Raw genomic sequence first — 20572 nt, forward strand, 5'->3', positions numbered from 1 at the left:
AAACAACTTTTTAAAGCCCAGAGCTTCTTCTGTGGAAGCCAAATACGTACAGAAGGTTAGATTTGAAGCTTCTGTTTCTGTTGCAATGTGAAGTTGCTAAGGAATTGCCGCAATGAAACAGTTTTGGAAGCTTTTCACAATAGCTCTAGTCAAATAGCACTTCTGTGGAGAAGCTCGAAATGCCGTGGAAAGCAATCTAGTTTGTTCGGATGCCGTATCTTTCTCACTTCCTATAGTTGGATGAGTTTGTTTCTCTAAAGTGATATATAGCAAATAAACCCACATCTCTTAATGGGTTTTTGAGGTGATGCTTAATTTTGAGTACAAGTTAACCAAAGGAAGCATCATAGTTAAGATAAAGGCAAAAAAGAATCTAGAGGTGGACACATAATATATGTTGGAATGGTTGTTTCACTTGCAATTGTTCCCTTTTTTTTAATTCAATTTTGATTGGCCCGCTATGGAGAACTACATATTTAAAAAAGAAAGGTGATGTTGTGATTTGGTGAGAGAAGGAATTAAATCACATGCAAGAGAAAAAGGCTTTGCATGAAGACTAGTAGGAGGAGATTACTAACAATGGTTTCTTGTTAGGGCTTTTGCTTATTTGCCCCTTTATTATTAATTACTATTATGGAAAATTTTCAAATTTTCCCCTCCATACCCAAAATACACTTCTAAAATCCAATCATGTTAGTAAACCTTAACGGAAAGAAGATATTTGATTAAACCAAAAAAGATATTTTGGTCATTCAGGAATAAATAATATATATTTTTGAAGTTTCGAAGGACATCTCTTTTAGAGTACGATTCCTCTCCAGAATAGCAACGTAGACAGAGAGGCATGCTAAAGTTATTACAGTATTCTATTCCAGCACATCGACATATGAATTTTCAGGAACAAAAAGTATAAAAAATCTGAAACCTTCAAAGCAATTAAAGACGATGATAGTTACGAACGATTCTCGTGGCAAGATTGGAGGTTTGAAACCATCAAACTACTGCTACTGCTACGACTATCGACTTAGTTGCTAAATCCGGATTTGATGTTGAACATGAAATGATCCATGGAGAAGGATTATTACATGTAATAAGTGATGTTCGAACTATATATGTTTTTTTGCCTTAATGATTATGTGGTGATAAATAATGCTCTAAGGTGATGCTTTGCATGCTTATTAATTACTATCATCTTATGATATGAGTGTGTGTGTGTGTGTGTGTGTGTGTGTGTGTCCTCTATGTGTTAAATAAAGTTGGTGTTGGTGTTCTAATTATGATGTGCCAACTAAGTTAAACTTACTAGTTATAATGCATGGATCCATTATGAGTTTTGGCATGGTAAAATATATGTACACAATTTGACATTGAAAAGGTTTTTAGAAAAAAGAGCCATCATTCTGTTTGTTGGTCACATTTAAAACAAAATGACTCAAATCAATGAAAATTAAAAAAAAATATATGAGTCTCAATGGGTAAGTGAAAAAGACAAATTATTCATGTATATTTCAATAATAAAACGGAGAAAGGGAGAAATGGTGATCAGCGAGCGAGTTTGATGATGAGACTATTTTATCTAGCGTCCATCTACTTTGAGATTTGTGCTAGCCAATATGATGGACGGTGGATAAAACTGTCTCACTAAGAAAATTTTTTTTATAAGAAAATTTTTTTTATAAAATTTTTGTTAGGCACTAAACTCCTGACTCTTTAACCCAACAACAATTGAAGTCGGCGCTTGCTTGGAAGTAGTCGCCGAGTTGAATGCAAAACCGAAACACCGTGTAATTATAACCCTAATAATAACTCCAAAGGCATCGAACACGCGAAGGAAAATTAACTTTTTTTTTTAACTTTCCCCAATTCCCCTGCGATTAGATCCCGACTCCATTCTCCCTACACAAAACCCTAGAATCCAAAATCTCACATCCAATCCTAAATAAATGGTAAGCGAATCTCTACTCTACTTCTCTAATCCCAATTCTCAGCAATTTCCCCTTGTTTTCTCGCTCAATTTCGTTATTTTTTCATTTAATTCCACCTCCAATTCGCGATTCTATGCCCTTTCCCCTCGATCTTAATCTCTATTTCATGATCTTTCGTTTTAGATCTTTTTTTTTTTATCCAAAAGAGCAATTTTCATCATTACGATCCAGTTTTTTTTACAATTTAGAGTGATTTTTTTTTGTATATTATAAGCTTAAATTTTGGGGCATTTTCCTATTTTTTATCATCTCATAGTTAAAATTTGTTCCTGTTTTTTTCGTCGATGTAAGGTTCTTCTACAACCGGATCCGTTTCTCAATGAGCTCACGAGCATGTACGAGCGGAACACGGAGAAGGGATCCGTGTGGGTCACCCTCAAACGATGTGTGTTCTCCCCCCACCTTTTTTTTTTTTTTCCTTTGGGCTTAATTTGAGTAGTAAATTAGTAAGATTTGATGTTAGGGTTAGGGTTTATACTGCAATTTGAGTTTGTGATTGTTGGATTTGGTTTGTTTAGCATCTATGAAGAGTAAGGCGAAGAAGAATAAGATGGAGAGCTCAGGAGAGAATGTTGAGTTTAGATGCCTTGTTCGCGCAACCGATGGCAAAAAAACCATTTCCACTTCGGTAATTATTTTCGGATAATTTTGTATTCATATCTCTATTCGCCTTAATTTTGAGATGAATGTGTTGTTCTAATTCTTACAATTTTGTCGCCCCATGGCTCAATGCAATGCTATAATTTGGTCATAGATTAACATTGCGGCAAAAAGATGTGTTTCGATATATATATAGCGAGAAAATCTCCTTGTTGCATACTAAGGCCTAGTTTAGGAATGCAGTGCCCAAACGTATCCGCTTTCGTGTTTTAGAGCTTTGGAGCCTCCGTCTTTGCATGCTATAAAATGGCGGCGTTAACCCTGCCCGATGCTTCTCTGTTGGCAGTTCTTATCACCATTTTATAGCATCAGAAGAGGCAAGGCGAGCTCCAAAATGCTTCTCGAATTTTTGATGTCTCTAAAATGCCGGTGTTAACAACCGCCTGATGCTTCGTCGTTGGCAGTTCCCACTACCATTTTATAGCATCAGAGGAGGTGAGCTTCAAAATGCTTTGAAACTTTTGATGTCTCTGAAACTGCCTGATGCTTCTCCATTGGCATACCTCACCATCATTTTATGGCATTAGCGGAGGCGAGCTCCAAAATACTTTTGAAATTTTTGATGTCTCTGAAGTATAAAAGCAGGCGTGTTTGGCCACCACATTTCCAAACTACGCCTTCGTGAATTGCTATAGAAGGATAGGTCCTATCCTTCAACGGCATAGCCTTTGTTCCATATTCTCTTTTATGTAGTCATTCGAAATATTTCTCACTATCGTTGCCATTCAATCTGTTCGAACATTGTTGAAAGATTCATCATTAGAGATGCAGCTTTAGATATTTGAAGGTATTAATTATATGGTTTATTTGCAGAAGATTCGCTTTGATCGCAATTATCTGCAAAAGTTCCATTTGCGGTTTATATGAAGAAGACTTTGGTCCTATTTTACAAACACGTCTTTTCCTCTTTTGATGTTATAATTTGATTGAAACTACACAATAAAGAGCCATCCGTCTACTTTGATCAACGAAGAAACTTGTGATATCTAACTTTTTCTATCGCAATCTCGGCCACAAAGTTTGATTCGTATGGAGAAACTTTATCTAATATTCCTGAGTCTGAATTGGTACAAAATACTAGATTCTGCAGATTTTATTTGCTACGAAGTACTCGCAATATCTCAGTTTCTTCTGGATCTTAAATTTCGTTACCATGCAGACTAGGGCTTTCTCTTTTAGTTCAGATGTAATTGTTTATGAAATACAATTTGAAACTTGGAATCTGAACTCTGAAAATGCGACATTTTCCAGCTCTCCGCCAAGGACCACCAAAAATTCCAAGCTTCCTATGCCCTAATCCTCAAAACTCACATGAGCGCATTGAAGAAGCGGGAGAGGAAGGACAAGAAGAAGGCCGCGGAAGTTGCGAAGAAGCCCGAGCCGTCGAAGAAGCCAGAATCATCGAAGAAGCCCGCACCCGCACCTTCGAAGCCCTAAAATGCGCAATATTTCGCATCCCCTGTTTGCATTTGGTCCATACCCGCGCCGTTTTGGATCGTATACCTCAGTTATTCAAGGGAACCTTGTTATGATTTTGAGCAGTTATTGCTTTCTTTTTCATTTTTGTTTCTCGGCTACACATTCGAAAGGAATCTTTTGTTTAATGGCTTGATTTCGGTCGATTTTAAGACCCCGAAGGCTGAGGCTTTTCGCTGTTAATTGCTCGATGGTCGAATTTAATCCAGTGCTGCTGATTTTCAGCATTTAATCTTGTATAAATTTCTGTATTCGTATTCTGCGAATGAGTTTTTAAAAAAGAAAAAAAAAGGGATTAGTATTTGTGGTAATTAGGTGCTACTTATGTTAACTCGGAGCAAATTATCTGATGATAACTTGGTTGGTTTCTTAAGAATTTTTATTATTATTACTACATTATTTCGATTTTTGTCCATTGCATGGTTCTCACAATTACAATCCTTTTTTCGTATATTTCTAAAAAAAATATGACTCTAAATGTATGTATATACGTATGTTTATGATTCAGCTTGAACTAGTAGTTCCACTCTTACTAAATTTAAATTCCAACCAAATCATAGCAAGGTTAAGTTATTTTTCAGGGATAATATCTGATATACTTCTGAAAATTTCTGAAAAATTTCTGAAATATTTTATATACGCCTATTTTTTTTATTCAAATATACCGCTCACATATTTCTCTATTATTTAAAAATACTCCTATTGTTAGTCTCTATTAAACCATCTGGGATTAAATCCGAGTTAAAATTCAAAACCTCTTTTGTCCCTAACTTAAGAACAAATAAGAAAAATTGATCATGATAAAAGAATAAAATAGTAATTTTACAGAAATAACAATTATTGCTAACGTTTCACTTACAAAATTAAGCTTTGAAATGACTTGGAACTTTAAAAGAGTATTTTTATTATTACCCTTACAAGAGGGGGTAATAAGTAAGTCGGAAACTTTTTACGGATATATAAGCAACTGCCCCTATTTTTTTATATTGTTTAATATAAAAAAAAGATTATAGGTTATAGCTATGTTATTAATTGAAGTGGCATTATAGTAGATAATAACTTCTTATTATTACAAATAAAAACAAATTGCAGTGCCCACAAGATAGTGCAATTAAAGGGTAGGTAGAAGGTGCTAGTCAATGTGATTTTACTTTTATGCCCCTCAAATGTTGATGGCACACATCAACCATACACTTTATGACACAAGGGCATTCTTGTCAAATGGCACAGTACCAAAGATTAGATGCTTGATGCCTCACCAAACTCAGTAAATTTTTTTTTTGTTTTTGGGGAGGGTAAAATCTATGGATAGTCCTTGCATTATCTCACTATTACCATGCAACTACCAATTGTACTTCTTTGCTTAAATATTTTAGTTTCTAATTCTTGGCTGTCAAAATCATTTTAGGTTTACTTTAAATATGAAAAGTGGCTTTTTGACTAAACTAACTTTAATAAATCTTTTTTTAAAAAATAAAAGATAAAATAATTATTGTATAAAATCGATGATGATGTTACNTTGACTAAACTAACTTTAATAAATCTTTTTTTAAAAAATAAAAGATAAAATAATTATTGTATAAAATCGATGATGATGTTACTATATATAATAAATCAGGTCGCTTTTGATTCAATATATAATTATTAGATTTAATTTATGTATTTATTATTAGCAACATTAGAGTTGCTAATATTATTGTTCTTTTATTAAAAATGGGCTGAGGTCAAAAACTAAAATATGATATATATGAAAAAATTTATACAGAAGTTTTAACTCTTAATTTTACAGTCGACGCTTTCGTTTTCCTAGCCTTGGATTAATGCGGATATTTAGAAACAGATATTTCACGATAATTGAACCTACCCACATAATTGAAAAAGAAAAAAAAAAAAGTTTTAAAAAAATCTATAAGAACCATATGTTAATATCAAGATACTTCAAGGGCCTATCTACACAATTTACCCTTATTAGCTCTCACTCTTGCAAGAGAGGAAGAATCAAATCTAACTGGAAAGTAGTCAGAAAAGGTTTTTTTTTCCTTCCTCTTTTTATTTTTATCTTTTCTTATCTGATAAAAATCTGATAATGTTACTAATTATTAATTTTAAAAATTATTAAAAATATACAATTAATTTACTTAAAGCGTACAGATACAGTGTCCATAAATTTTGATTGTGAATCAGCTCAATCGGCCTCACACCACTTCGAATATGAACTCTGTTTAATCCGACCTCCAGCCATTTCGAACATGAGACGACTCAACCTGACATTCTGTTATAGGACAAGAGACTAGCCCCTTTAAACTAATAGATAGTAGATGTCATTTTTAATTTTTATTTTTGTAGTTTATTTTTTTAAGAATTAATATCATCAAATCTGATTTTGATATTGTCATAGACACATTATATTTCGTCACAATTTAAATTTTTTTATTCTGACAATGTCAGAAATAACTTCCACACTTTTCATTTTCTTAATATTTTTGGTCACCGAAGAGTATATATATATATATATATATATATATATATATATATATATATATATATATATATCCAAAGTAATTTCTGATATTATTAAAACAGATTCATTATGTCTAATCATAATAATACTAAAATTTGCTGAGAACAATAATAAAATCTTATAAGCAAGCCCTCATAGTTTGCTGCTGCTGCAGTCAGTAATTCTTCTATTTTTGGTTGTCTGTCGGTTGTCTCTGTCTGCCCATGAGGTCCCCCATAGGAAGATATGTGAATTAGGAGAAAGGAAGAGAGAGAGAGAGAGAGAGAGAGAGAGAGAGAGTTGGGTGGTTGGTTTTCATTTTTTGGTTTGTTAATGGTTTAGGTGGGAGGTATTAGTGAAGAGGAAGGAGTGTGCAAAGAGGAAAAGAAGAGAAACTCCCCCTCTCCCCACCACCACCCAAAAAAAAAAACAAAAAAAACAAAGAGAGAGAGAGAGAGAGAGAGAGAGAGAGAGAGAGAGAGAGAGGGAGTAGTAATGAGTTGGAGGAGTAGAGGAGGAGGAGGAGGAGAGAGTGTGGTTTCAAAGAGATGGACTTTTCTTCTTTGCCTTGGGAGCTTCTGTGTTGGGCTTTTATTCACCAATAGGTAATCAATCTTATGTGTTTTCTTTTTTAAAAAAAAGAAAAATTAGTTTTCTTTTGCTTTATTTTATATTAAATGTGTTTGGGATTGTGGAAGTTGCTTGTTTGTGTTTTCTGGGGTGTTTCCTGAATTGGTAAATTTTGATGATATAAGTGGTGAATCAAGTTTTCTTTTTTATAAAAAAAAAAAAAATCAAAATTTGGGGTTGTTCTACAAATGTTCTTGAATGTTGGATCTTATTTAGCTGCAGATCAAGTTTTGCTGTTGCAATGCAGTTTTTAGATCTTATTACTGCATTGCAGTAGATAAGTATTCAAATTCAGGTCTTTGGTGAGTGATAAATATGAGTTGTAGCATGAATTTAGAAAGAGAATGTAATATAATTCAAATTTGCATGAGTATGGAGTATTGAATGGTTAGTAAATACTTATAATTTGTTTCCTCCTTCCTGGTACTAAAAATCCTGTCAGGAGCTTAAGCTGGAACAAGAAGCAAAAAACTTTGTTTCTAGAAAAAGTCATTTTTCTAGAAAAGTTTTTTATTTTTCCTAGATTTCATCCGTTTGAAAAGTAGTGTTTTCGTTTTCCAAATTTTTTTTTTATCCGGAAAATAAGAACGGCGAAAAATGGTGTCTTCCATTAAAAACTTTTCCTTCTTTCTGGAAAGCAGTTTTCCATGCTTTTCCGAGGAACCAAACACTCCCTTACATCATACTTGGCCTTCTCTGTATATTATTTGGGCGGCCGTTGCTTCGTATACATTCTTTTAACAAATATTATGAGTTCGTGATTGTGTTCGGTAAAACACTCGCAATTCCTTAGTCCCGCGGATTGTAACGAATTTTTGGTTTCACATTGAATTTGATGAGCTGACTTAATTAAAGCCTTTGATTCCCTCGATTATATACATTTCTATTTTTGCTGAGAAATTGCGCATCTTTGGCATTTTATGCATGTTAGTCGTTGTGTTAATCCTTTCTCAATTTGTTGCAGTATGTGGACGATGCCAGAACCGAAAGATGCCATCGCAGCCAGTGGGCATGAAAAGGATAAGACAAATCTAATCGCAGGAGACTGCGATCCCATAAAAGTGAGTAGTTTGGCGTTAATCGGACCTAGGAATGAACTTATTAATTCGTTTCGATGTTATTCAGTAAACTATGGAAGTGGAAGAAACAAAGAGGCGCAAATTATTCAATTACAGCAAATTTATGGAAAACTATCCTAAAGTGCCTCGGCATATACAACTTGAGGGAGAGAACAAAAAAAAGACCAAAAAGCAACGCCGAATAAGCACGTAAATATTTTGCTTCCGTTTTGTCAGTGTATTCCTTGCTCCATCTTACAGCTTCTACACGTCAGAAAAATTCGATATATTATCATCCTTTGTTTCATTTATGCTAATTTTGAATGTTACTTTGTCGAGAAATTATGGCTTGCGTATGAACGGTGTTCAAGGAATACGAAACTTCAAAAATTATAACTAAATTCTCAATTTCGTTCGATTCTTGGGCTGTTATGATTATTCTTCTATGCATCATCAGATCCGTGAAAAACAATGGCATAAGGAGAGTTTTGGGGAAATATCCAACACCCGTAATGCAGCGCAGTAAGGCTTCTGATCAAACTGCCTCAGTTGATTTAAGAAATCATTTTTGTAGATTTAATTTCGGTAAAAAAGTACAGGGATCACCTCGACAACAGGCCATTTTGAAATTGACCCGTCAACTATTTCTCTTTAGTAAATTCAATTTAGGAAAATAACTCAAATTGAAGCAAATAATAGTTGAAGCGGTGTCAATCAAAAGAAAATAGTCGAGGGGTTCGTTTCAAAATGGCCTCCGAGCATTTCAAGTTGGTTTCTAATAAAAGCACATATATTGGTGTACAGAACACTGGAGAAAACAATTTCAAACCTAGAGATGGATTTAGCAGCTGCGAGAGCCGCACAAGAATCTATACTCAACGGTTCGCCCATATCAGAAGAGTTTAGTTTCACTGACTCGAGCGGACGACCGAAGTATTTTATGGTTATAGGAATTAATACGGCTTTTAGCAGTCGGAAAAGAAGAGACTCGATTCGAAGTACTTGGATGCCTCAAGGTTTGCAAATTCGTCTAAGTTGAAATGTTCTTGTCTTTAATTTTTTTCGCCCCCCCCTTTTTTTTTTCTAAACTCGTCTGATGTTTAAGTAAACGGTATGTTTTGGAAATTTGATGAAAGGTGAGAAGAGGAACAAGCTGGAAAAAGAGAAGGGCGTCATTGTCCGCTTCGTTATTGGTCACAGGTATGCAACAATTGATACAAGAGTAAAGAAATAGTATTGTTATGTTGCGAAAAACTCAATTGATAGATGAGTTAACCAAATTTGGCCCTTAATATTACATTGCATTTGAAATTCATGTACAGTGGGTGTATTCCCCTGCTTAATCCAACGGTCGAATTTGGGTTGTACTTGGTTCGCTCAGTTTACCGACTTGGCGGTCATTTGAACTTGAGTTGTTCAACTTACCAAGAGCATTGAAGTTGAACAGCGTAGTTAAATCTCCTAGCTCGAGTTTCTCCAGCTTTTCGATTGACAATTCAAAGATTGAATTAATCAACCCTCTTTGTTTCCGTCTGTAGTGCTATTTCGGGTGGTATTGTAGATCGAGCAATTGAAGCTGAGGACAGAAAACATGGAGACTTTATGAGGCTCGTAAGTCGACCGCTTCTAATTTATTCAAAATATCCTATCAGCTGAAGTTGGTATGAAGTGTTTACATGTTTCCCACTTATGCGAGCCACGATTTTGTTCCGATCTAGTGCTTCTACTCTCAATTTTCATTAGTCTGAGTATTTTATTTATTTACCTGCAGGATCATGTCGAAGGTTACCTGGAATTATCCGGCAAAACAAAAGCATACTTTGCTACGGCGGTCTCTATGTGGGACGCAGACTTCTACATCAAAGTCGATGATGATGTACATGTGAATATTGGTAAACTTTTTCTCCTCTCTTTACTAAGCACCAATCGTAAATTTACTCTATATACATATCTTTTCTTTTTGTAATCAGTTTTTACACGCATTTGATGATCTACACTATGCAAAAATCATCTATTCACATGCATATCTTTGTTTGTCACTTTAATAGTATTATACTCACAAATGTTACATATGCTAAGGGGGCGTTTGGATTGACGAATTTGTAAATTCAACGTAAGTCAAGTGTAGTGGTGTTTGAGTTTCCCTGAAGTGTGATTATTTTTCTGTTGTTTGTTTTGACGTAACTCGTACCACTGAAAGTTAAATTCAATCACTTCTGCTGTTTGTTTTGATGTAACTTGGTGCTGGTAAAATTAGTTTTTTGAGTTCCGTTGTTTGTTTTGATGTAAGTAAGTGGATCCCATTATCTCCTAAATATAGTAATAAATTTATCACTATAAAATTTAACCTATTATATAATTAAATTTTTTATTATTATTTAAAGATAATCTTAATTTATTATAAATAAGGTAATTCTAACCCATTATAAAGAAAGTAGAGTTTAGGTTTTACTGTTTAATAAATTGTTTAGAGAAGGTTGAGTGTGGTGGAAGTCGAGTTCGGTACTTTAGAGCCGGAAGTCGAGAGTAGGTGAAGTGGAGCTCTAACGTAACTTGAGTTACATTATATTTTTCACTTACACCAAAACAAATAACGGAAGTGATGGAACTTGAGTTCCATCACTCCACTTACCCCAAAACAAACGGGCCCTAAATGTCGGGGACTATAATTTATGTTTTCTTTTCCGGATCATTTATCTAATTTTTTAGCCAGAATATGGTTGCAAGTTTTCTAATGCGCAATTATTAACAGCAACTCTGGGAAATATCTTGTCCAAACATCTTCTCAAGAGTCGAGTATATATTGGGTGCATGAAGTCCGGTCCCGTTCTAACTCGAAAGTAAGCGTTCTGTAACCCTTGCCCTGAATTGGTGGATGGCTTCAGATTCTAAAGGGTTTTATCTGTAAATAAATGATTTTGCGGGGATGCGTATGGAAAAAACACCTAATACTAACATCAAATTAGTATTCTGTTGTAATAATGTAGGGGGGTCCGATACCACGAACCCGAGCATTGGAAATTTGGAGATGGAGGAAACAAGTATTTTCGGCATGCTACTGGCCAACTATACGCCATCTCAAAAGATTTGGCGACTTACATATCCATAAACCAGTAAGAAAAGTTTATCTACTCGGAAAAACCACGGCAAGGAATGTAACCCTTTTTCTAGGCTAAGAAGTAGATAAACTTTTGGGCCCCAAAAGCAGAAGCTTCAAGAGTTGCTGCTCTTAAAGCTTAAGGCTAATGGTGAAAAAAAAAAAAAAAAAAAGGAACTATTGATGCTTCTTCAAATGACTTTACTCAAAAAGCACTTATGCAGAAGCTACAGCCGGGCCGAACAAGCACGTTCAGTTGTATATGAGTTGATAAGTTACAAATTTAAGTGAAGGATTTCACCTCATTTTAGTATGTAAAAAATGCGATTTATAAGTGCAACTGAATTCCTTTTCTGATTCTTCTATCCCAGGCATATGCTGCACAAGTATGCGAATGAGGATGTTTCACTTGGGTCATGGGTGATTGGACTAGACGCCGAGCATATTGACGATCGAAGACTATGCTGCGGTACACCTCCGGGTAGGATTTTTTATTTCCTCTACTTGCAATTATATTATCCTCGATATTCTGAACGATATCAATAGTTTTATTTGTCCAACCTTATGCTAATCATTGAACTGGCACTTTCTCTGAACATCCGTAAAATCTATGATTTATTTGTCTTTTCTGAATCGGTGTCAGAATCCGGCAGTTTCCGTAGCAGCAAACATTGTAACCGTAATATTTATAATTACTATGTTTGTCGATCTTTCATCTGAAACTAAGCTGGTATTTGTCGGCAGATTGCGAATGGAAGGCTCAAGCAGGCAATACGTGCGCCGCCTCATTCGACTGGACCTGCAGCGGTATATGCAATTCTGCAGATAGGATCAAGGAGGTCCATCAGCGATGTGGCGAAGGCGAGGACACTCTTTGGAAAGCAGCTTTCTGAGAAACTGCTGCTGCTGCTGCTGCAGCTGGTGTATTGCTCCCATGTTGTGCATTCAAATGCATGTGAGAGAGGTGGGGGTGTAAAATGTATGGCTTTTTCAGTAAGCAGACCTTCCAGATTTTACCAGAGGAGGTTTGTTTATATGATTAAAGTGGAGAGAGAGAGAGAGAGAGAGAGAGAGAGAGAGAGTAGAAAAAAGGGGGGTGGGTGTCATGTATACATTCTTTGAAGTGTTTTGGTGGTCATTGTGTATCTAATCTCATTCATGTGGCTACCAAATTATTATTATAATAATAATGATGATAATAATGAAAGACTTTCTCTCAAGCAGAAACACACTTTTCTTGTTTCTTTCATGTGCATCATGTGTGCTCTCAACCTCTCCCTCTCCTCTTTCTCTCTCTCTCTCTCTCTCTCTCTAGATGATTCTTTACTTGTTCATAAATTGATAAAAAAGAAAAAGAAAAAAAACAAAAATTCTGCACTGTGCAAGCTCTAGATAACACCAAAAGATGAAGATGATTTTGTTGAACAATTATTAAGGTTTGTTCATAAACCAAGCAGAGAGAGAGAGAGAGAGAAGAGAGAGAGAGAGGGAGAGAGGGAGAGATCATAATTAGTAGGTAGTTACAGCTTCAAGATTTCAGAATCAAATAAAACAATAAGATAATTAAAATATGTCAACAATCAACACATCAGGTAATGGAAATAACATGTTTTTGACCATTAAATCACATTCAAATATCCCCAAATTCACAGACTCTTAGAACTTTTAAGACCTTAATGAAGAGCGCATAAACTAGAGGCTGGTGTGAATCTATACACTTATTATTTGTAGATCATAGTATTTACAAAGATAGTTAAATAGTCCTCCCAATTTGGATTTTAAATGGATCCAAATGTGTTCTCCCCACTGTAAGTCATATAGAGAAAACCATCTTCATCTTTGTGCTCTTCGTAAATCGCAGACATTATCGCCGCTGCAGAATCAGAAAAAGAACGCAAAGTAAAACACAACGAGACCAAAACAACAAGAGGTTTTCCGTAAAGAAGGAATCGGGTTTAAGTTTAATCTCACCTGTGGGTGGAAGAGTGTTCTTGACAAAAATGAAGATGGCCTTCTCGGCGCTGAGCTTAATCCTCTTCCGGACAACGTAAACAAACTGCCCCACTGTGAGATCAGCAGGAACTAAGTACCTGCATCATCGGGGAATAATTTGTTAATTTTGTTAGGTGTAATAAGTAAAAATTGTAGAAAGGTTTAATAGGAAGCCGTGACAAATTAAAGCGATTAATCATAGATAAATGTCAAGAAACATAATTCGCTTTCAATGATGCCTTCTATGATCGAAAAAGGCACTTGCTGCAATAATTTCGTTTCCACTTATTGAGTTTGGCAAGTAGTTGTCGCATATCCTCAATCAACCAACTTTGGAAACATTGCGACAAATATCAAACGTATATCATCTTATTTTCTTACGCTGAATTAATCTAGTAAAGTTCATTTTTTAAAAAAAAATTTTACAAAAAGCACTGCAAAATGAAATAGAAAGTTCTGTTCGAGAATCAGCAAATGCCAGAGAAATCGAATTTTAGGGTAGACACAGAAGTTATAATTATAAACTATCTAAATATATGAATATGACATCCAAAAGAAAATCTAGTAAGTCTGCTTAATTAGAAGAATATATGCAAACGAAAGTTCATCAAAACACTACTTAAGAGGCATGAAGTTGAGAACCGACTTTTTCTTGTCGATATCTGGAATATCACTTCTCTCAGCCTTCTCTACAATCACCTGTATTAAACAGACAAATTAGATAAATATAAGTATACTTGACGCAGCTATGTGATGAAATATGCATAGAAGTTACTAACTGGGATTCTATCGGGATACTTCTCTCTGATGCGAGCAGCCTCCGCCTGTCGCCTCTCTGGAATATATACATGCATACTTCAGAAGATTAAAAATAAAATACATGATGGAAACAATTATATATATATATATATATATATATATATATATATAAACATTGGATAAAGTAATCTATAAAGTAAATGCTCAATCACCAGACAAATGATAATTAAAATGCCTCCGTTGAAACTACTTCGATTTAGATAAATAAGTCTCAGCGAACTACTTTCGTTTCCGCCCGAATTAAACATCAAGTCCTCAAAATTATTACGTACTACTAAACACAAACATTAAATTACGGAAAAAATATGGACGATTTTTCCAGAAAAGATTTGAAACTTCAATAGTATCTGTGATCTAATGCACACTCAATAAATGGACAACATTCTCGACCTAACAATACTAAACCTAATACTTAAGCATTAATACAACATTACATCATTCTATTTACTGCATGAAGTTTTGAACAATAACGTAAGATAATATCAAATCAAAAGGTCCTCCAAAATTAGCATATTTTGATGTGCTTGGCCCATTAGATCGTTACTCTAATTATGTGAATCGAATGTTACGAACTTCATTTTCTCAGAAATTTATGCCCAATTTTCATACCATTTCAAAACTAAAGGGTTTATTACAAATTCATCTCTGAACATTGAACTTGAGTTTCAATTTAGTCTCCATATATTTTCAATTGTAACAATGTAGTCCCTTTGCATAACAATTCTGTCTATTGGAAGCTATTTCTTTTGTTAAGTTGAAGCTCTGATCATGAAATTGAAATCAAGATCAAATTTAGAAATCAAAATTGATATCTACATCAAGATTCAGGGATTAAATCAATAAATCCGAGAATTAAATTGATATTACCGTCAAAATGTAGGGAATAAATTATCACAATCAAAATTTCTAGGACGAGATTGAAATCTGGGCCAAACTACAAAAGATCCAAGCATCCAATTACAGAAACCCCCAAAAATAAAAACGAAAACCCCAAATCAAACGAAACAAGATCGCAAACCCTAATACACAGATCAAAAGGGCATCTTTATATCATCAAAACAGAGAAAAGTGGGACACAAACCGAGGGGATGCTCCAACTTGAACGAGCTCTTCGCCATGGATCGCTCTTTTCTCCTACAATCACACGAATCAACAACAGTAAGAGATCACGACCAATTTGGAACCAAACCCTAATTAATCTACATCAATCAACAGCAAAAAACGAGGATCACGCACTCGAATCACAGGGAATTAGATCGATCGGGGGCTTGGATCGATCGGATCGAGGAGGGGGCGATGGAGAGGTTGCTTCGTGAATGGGAATTGGGGAAAGGGCGAGGAGAGGGGATGATTTATTTATATATTTATATTTATATTTATATTTATCCTATAAATAAATAAATAAATAATAAAAGGGAATAAACAAATAATATCTAAATATTTATATATTTATTTATTTATTCCGTGCGGTGCACGGCACGAAAAGTTATTATTATAATAATAAGAGGCTTTTTGCATATGTGTCCCTATGAAATTATATTTTTAGATAATATGTTAATTATTATCTAATAAGAAATTAATTACTGTGTATTCTTTTAAAATCCTTAAAATAATTTTTTTTTATCTCTATAAACTTATATAAAAACCAATACGTATCTAAAAAATTTATAAATTTTTGTAAAAATAACTGTTAAAGATAAATTATAGTGTTGTTTTTCCTCACTGATTTATTTAATAGTGTTTTATTAAAAAATTAAATTACCAAATCACATTTGATCTTAATTAATAGTTTAAAAAGTTTGACTAAATTAAGCATGATAATTATTTAATCAACGAGGCTAATTGACTGGTTAATATAATTATTTTATTAATTTATCTAATTAACTAATGCTCATCTCCTCCTTAATCATACAATTTATTTATAAAACTAATATATTTTTGGATTATTTGTTGTTAATTACTTGGGCAATATTGGTAATTCAAACTTCTAAGCAACCTCTATTTTCAAATAAAAACTTATCTTAAGAATTTCAAACAGGGTGTAACAACATGCAGTTTTATCCGAATATAATATTTTATGGTCACATCAAAAAAATAAAAAATATATATTTAGAAATCCTTATCATCAAGAAACCATCCAATCGAAAATTGCTTAGGATCCCGCAACAATAACAATAATAATGATAATGACAACTCATGCACCCCATTAACTTAAAACATGATATATATATATATATATATATATGTTTGATTATATAAAACAATCATTTATCTCTAATAATTTAAGTTAGTAGAAAATTGCATTTAAATATTTTTATGTTACATCAAACTTTTTGCTAGGCCCATACCGTATACTTAAATTAAATGAAAAAAAAATCAATAATGCTAAAAATCTGGCGAACTCTGATGTTATGTTAAACTATATGAGACAATTGTTTATCTCCGATAACTAAACAAGTAGAGAACGATGTTTAACTAGTTCTATATATATGTATATAAAACCCCACTGAAGCAAATCCCACAGGCTACAAAGAGTTGAGGAAGCCTCAACCTCAATAGCTGTTGAACAATTACAAGGCTCTGCAATTACGAGTACATACGAAGATCCGAACTCTTCTCGCGAAAAAGAAAGAAAGAAAAAGAGCATCTTAATTGAGAGTTTGGAGCAGATACTGACGACCATTTCCCGCGCATATCATCATCATACATTGCTTTGCCTGTAGTACTTGGTGTCGAGGACTTGCTTTCCGCACATTGCGCAAACACCTGGAATTAAGAGCCCTAAACTGTTAAGCGACGAATAATGTCATGATATGATAAATCCTAGCGACAGAACTAACCCGAGAACGACTACCCGATCTAATGCTCTTAAAAACTTTGATTTTACTATCTGACCATACGACATATTCCAAAACTGAACAGTATCGGTAACTTTTTCGACTAAATATTCTATAACCTTTCATAATGGAAACTATAACACATCATGATAGAGCTTGACGGAATTTTCTGAAACCAGAAGAAGTGAAAGGTTATGTAGTAGTAGTAGCAGAAAGAAGTTGATGACCAGGTACTAATTTGAGAGAGAGAGAGAGAGAGAGAGAGAGAGAGAGAGAGAGGGGTATTTAGCTTCTGACCTTTCGAGTAGGCGCAGGTGTGGCAATACTTGGCATCTTGGTGCACTTGTTGTTTGCAAATTATGCATTTGGTGTTACCATATGGTGTCCATCTAACATTAAGCAAACAGAACAGGAACAAAGAATTAACACAAAAGGCACCGCAACAACAACTAAAAATCCATCTTCAACATCCAGGTACATAGATAATGGCTTTACGTAACAAAGATGATGTTCTAGATATAGGGGAGAGAGAGATACTTGGTAGGCGTAATAATTATGTTGTCTCGTGTTGTAAGACTCGTTTTCTGAAAGCCGTTTTAACATACTTCGGAAGAACTTTTGCAGAAAAGTAAGTGAATTTCTAAGCCTTTTTCATGACTATCAATCGGCTTAAACATCTTGTTCGAATCATAAAACAAAGATACCCTTGACACCCTAATATTAGCGTAATTCCCTGACCATATAAAGTTCACTAAGAATATATGAGAACACTCGAATAAATGCATGGATTTACCAGTCAATGATCTAGCTTCTTGCAAACTAAAGCCAACAGAAAGGACTCTTAGATAAGTTTTGGGCACATAATATTTGTTGGCTGGAAATTGCTAAAAATTGAAAGGAAAAAAAAAGAAAAAAAATAATCTCGCAATATAAATCTGCAAGAAAATCCAGCTCAATTCAAGGCCTTGTCGAGATTTCCTAATTCATCACATTCTATAAGCATTCATCTCTACTCGACCAAAAGTTCGAGTAGAGATTATTTTGATTGAAATTTCCAAGTCGACGTGTAACGTGTATTCGATTTACCGATAGAGAAGATTAAAACATTTCTTTTAGTTGATAAAGGATCAAACAATGTGCATCGTCCGAAAAATTTCTCCTTCCTCTAAATCCGTAGAGCCAAAAGAACAAAATCATTGGGATTTGAAGACCTAATGCATTTGCTAACCTCAAGGTGTTATTTCTCCTCCTAACAGCCAAAAGATAATGTTGCTAGGGTATGAAATCACTGCATTTACTACTCTCAAGGTGGTAAACTTCCCCTGTTTTCAAATCCTTATAGCCCCAAAAACATTAGAATTCGAAATCTATATGTATTTCCCAACCTCAAGGTGGTAAATTTCCCCTTTTCCTAAAATCCCTGAAGCCAAAAAAAATATTTTAAAACTCAAGTGCATTTACACATTAGAGGGAAAGATAATTTTTTCCCTGACCAATTAAGTAGAGGATTTTTTGAGCATACCACTTTTGAGATTAACATGGTGTATGTTGATATTTCAGATTCAGACATTTCAGGCTCAGACACAGACATGAATCCAAAAGCTTCTAAATCCCTCATAAAACCACCACCTATTATAAGACAACCTCGGATAGCCTATGGCAAAGAAAATCTCATTTACTATTCCCAAATTATTTTCCGTCCTCGAAACCCTACCATAATATTACCAGACGAACAAAAATGTTTGATTGACAATCTATGGTTATGTTACCATAGGACATCTACTCACCAAGACCAAGACAGAAAATATTTTGTTGCATGCATAAACTTCTTAATAGAATATTTTCAGACAGTCAAGCCTAAAGACTCTTTCCCTTACTATGTGGTATTTCAAGGTTTTAAAATTGGCATTTTTGATTCCTGGATTGATGTCATCTCCCAAATCAAAAATTTTCCACAACCACTCTACAAAGGTTTTCATTCTATCTCCGAAGCCTTAGACACTGCTCGCACCCACTTTGGCCCAAACTTTTTTATTTCTCCCAATATTCGCTCCTCTCCACATATCCAAGCCTCTACATCCACCCACAATCTTGAGAAAAATAGTTTCTGTGAAAACTGCTCAACAATGGCAACACAGCTTCAGAAGCTGAATACCATTTGCGATGACTTAAGAACAAAGGATCAGAAAAATCTACAAAGAATTGCAATCCTTGAACAGCAGATCAGAGACCTCAAGCATCCTTCACAACAAGGTATTGTATCTCTATCTCAATCTTCCTCTTATCCTCCTCCAAAGTATCCTCCTATAATGACAATAACACCAAGTTTGGTCTTTCCCCCAATTACCAACATAAATGCTCCTTTTCAAAACCCACTAATCCCAGTAGTCCATCCATCCACCTCAGTAAAACCGCTTCCACTATCATCAGCACCTTTTCCACCACAAAAAGCCTTCCACAAAAAACCTCCACAGCCAATTGCTAAACCATTTCCAAGAACTAAGCCCTCTTCAGAACCATTACCACACCCTAGTATAGGAAACACTGAAGAAAAACAAGAAGATCCCATGATACTAGAAGCACCTTCTCCCAAAATTGACAATTTAGGGGAAAATGCTTAGCCGCCTGGTTCTGATATTTTGTACATATTTGTATATATTTCTTTCAGTTCTGCATCTGTTTTTCAATTGTGCCTTTTCATGTAGTCCGCGTATTCGGACACTGCTAAAAAAAAAAAAAAAAAGAGAGAAAAAGGAAATTTCCAGAGAAAAGTGAAAATATGAAAAGAAGAAGAAAGAATCTGGAAATGAAAAAACCAAAGAAAAAATTGAAAAACAAGAAAAAAGAAGAAAAAAGAAAAAATCAAGAAAAGAAAGAAAAAATCAGAAAAAGAAAAAAGAAAAAAGAAATGACCCGCTGTGATCTTTTCACAGGCAAAAATAAGGGTTTTAGTCTAGGACTTTAATTTTCGGTTTTTATTTTGTGTTTTTTCCTAATCACCTTGTGATCCAACTCCACCACCAAAAGTAAGGTTCCAAAGTCTGTTCCCAAACAGACACCACCTTCAGGAAACCCAACTTCCCAATTTGTCAAGAGCAATTTTCGGTCTCCTGCAAGCAAATAGCGAATCAACACGTGGCCTCCATCAGGACAAATATTGAAGTGACACGTGGACATCACTAGTGCACCAGGTCCACCGAATTCCCAAAAAATCCCGCCAATGATGACCATCCAAAAACATGTTCGCCCCAGGTGGTTTTTGAAAAACGGTGGGCCCACGTCATCATGTCGCGTCATCATTCCTTCCATTACCTCAACCTGCGTAGCCGCGGTTTTTTTGAAAACCAGGTGCCGCCGCAGTTTTCTCCTCCAAAACCACTCTTCCTTTTTCCTATAAAAGGAAGCCTTCCTCCTCCTCTTGAAGCATGGTGAGCAAGGAAGCAGAGCAAGAGAAAATCCCACTTAGCCCCTGCCTTATGTAAAAATTGCGCTGAAGCTTAAAGGAAGATCATTTCGAC

At 34.7% G+C, this 20572-nt stretch overlaps 4 protein-coding genes across 4 annotated transcripts in view; 2 read left to right on the forward strand and 2 right to left on the reverse strand.

Annotated features, from left to right (window-relative positions):
• On the forward strand, positions 1838-4432 carry LOC109717917 (signal recognition particle 14 kDa protein). Its single transcript, XM_020243873.1, has 4 exons — positions 1838-1946; positions 2277-2370; positions 2504-2613; positions 3897-4432. Exons 1-4 carry the CDS (start codon positions 1944-1946, stop codon positions 4080-4082), a joined length of 393 nt encoding a protein of 130 aa, XP_020099462.1. The 5' UTR covers positions 1838-1943; the 3' UTR covers positions 4083-4432.
• Positions 6891-12649, forward strand: LOC109718805 (probable beta-1,3-galactosyltransferase 2). Its single transcript, XM_020245214.1, has 11 exons — positions 6891-7226; positions 8216-8312; positions 8767-8831; positions 9114-9325; positions 9446-9509; positions 9848-9920; positions 10081-10201; positions 11062-11149; positions 11297-11422; positions 11778-11887; positions 12151-12649. The coding sequence occupies exons 1-11, from the start codon at positions 7117-7119 to the stop codon at positions 12297-12299; spliced, it is 1215 nt and encodes a 404-aa protein (XP_020100803.1). The 5' UTR covers positions 6891-7116; the 3' UTR covers positions 12300-12649.
• LOC109718808 (autophagy-related protein 8C) lies at positions 12995-15604 on the reverse strand. The gene is made up of 6 exons (XM_020245219.1): positions 15454-15604; positions 15299-15351; positions 14178-14233; positions 14045-14097; positions 13378-13496; positions 12995-13279 (listed from the first exon to the last, which is right to left on the reverse strand). The coding sequence occupies exons 2-6, from the start codon at positions 15333-15335 to the stop codon at positions 13185-13187; spliced, it is 360 nt and encodes a 119-aa protein (XP_020100808.1). The 5' UTR covers positions 15336-15351; positions 15454-15604; the 3' UTR covers positions 12995-13184.
• The window catches only part of LOC109718809 (cysteine-rich PDZ-binding protein), a 5921-nt gene continuing 1975 nt past the window's right edge, over positions 16627-20572 (reverse strand). Inside the window, exons 3-4 of the mRNA XM_020245221.1 lie at positions 17352-17443; positions 16627-16983 (exon numbers count right to left, since the gene is read on the reverse strand). Of these exons, the coding sequence (XP_020100810.1) occupies positions 16919-16983; positions 17352-17443 (157 nt within the window). The 3' untranslated portion in view covers positions 16627-16918. The remainder of the gene's footprint in view (positions 16984-17351; positions 17444-20572) is intronic.

Source organism: Ananas comosus, linkage group 12, assembly GCF_001540865.1.
Source record: "Ananas comosus cultivar F153 linkage group 12, ASM154086v1, whole genome shotgun sequence".
Classification (NCBI taxonomy): domain Eukaryota; kingdom Viridiplantae; phylum Streptophyta; class Magnoliopsida; order Poales; family Bromeliaceae; genus Ananas; species Ananas comosus.

Excerpts from the sequence above, each read along its gene's own strand:
- LOC109717917 (XM_020243873.1), top strand. Across the intron at positions 2,371-2,503 it reads GTGGGTCACCCTCAAACGAT|CATCTATGAAGAGTAAGGCG; the intron begins GTGTGTTCTCCC and ends TGGTTTGTTTAG. Across the intron at positions 2,614-3,896 it reads AAAAAACCATTTCCACTTCG|CTCTCCGCCAAGGACCACCA; the intron begins GTAATTATTTTC and ends GACATTTTCCAG.
- LOC109718805 (XM_020245214.1), top strand. The coding sequence starts at position 7,117 with ATGAGTTGGAGGAGTAGAGGAGGAGGAGGAGGAGAGAGTGTGGTTTCA. Across the intron at positions 10,202-11,061 it reads TGATGTACATGTGAATATTG|CAACTCTGGGAAATATCTTG; the intron begins GTAAACTTTTTC and ends AATTATTAACAG. Across the intron at positions 11,888-12,150 it reads ATGCTGCGGTACACCTCCGG|ATTGCGAATGGAAGGCTCAA; the intron begins GTAGGATTTTTT and ends ATTTGTCGGCAG.
- LOC109718808 (XM_020245219.1), bottom strand. The coding sequence starts at position 15,335 with ATGGCGAAGAGCTCGTTCAAGTTGGAGCATCCCCTCG. Across the intron at positions 14,098-14,177 it reads AGTATCCCGATAGAATCCCA|GTGATTGTAGAGAAGGCTGA; the intron begins GTTAGTAACTTC and ends TGTTTAATACAG. Across the intron at positions 13,497-14,044 it reads CCAGATATCGACAAGAAAAA|GTACTTAGTTCCTGCTGATC; the intron begins GTCGGTTCTCAA and ends CCGATGATGCAG.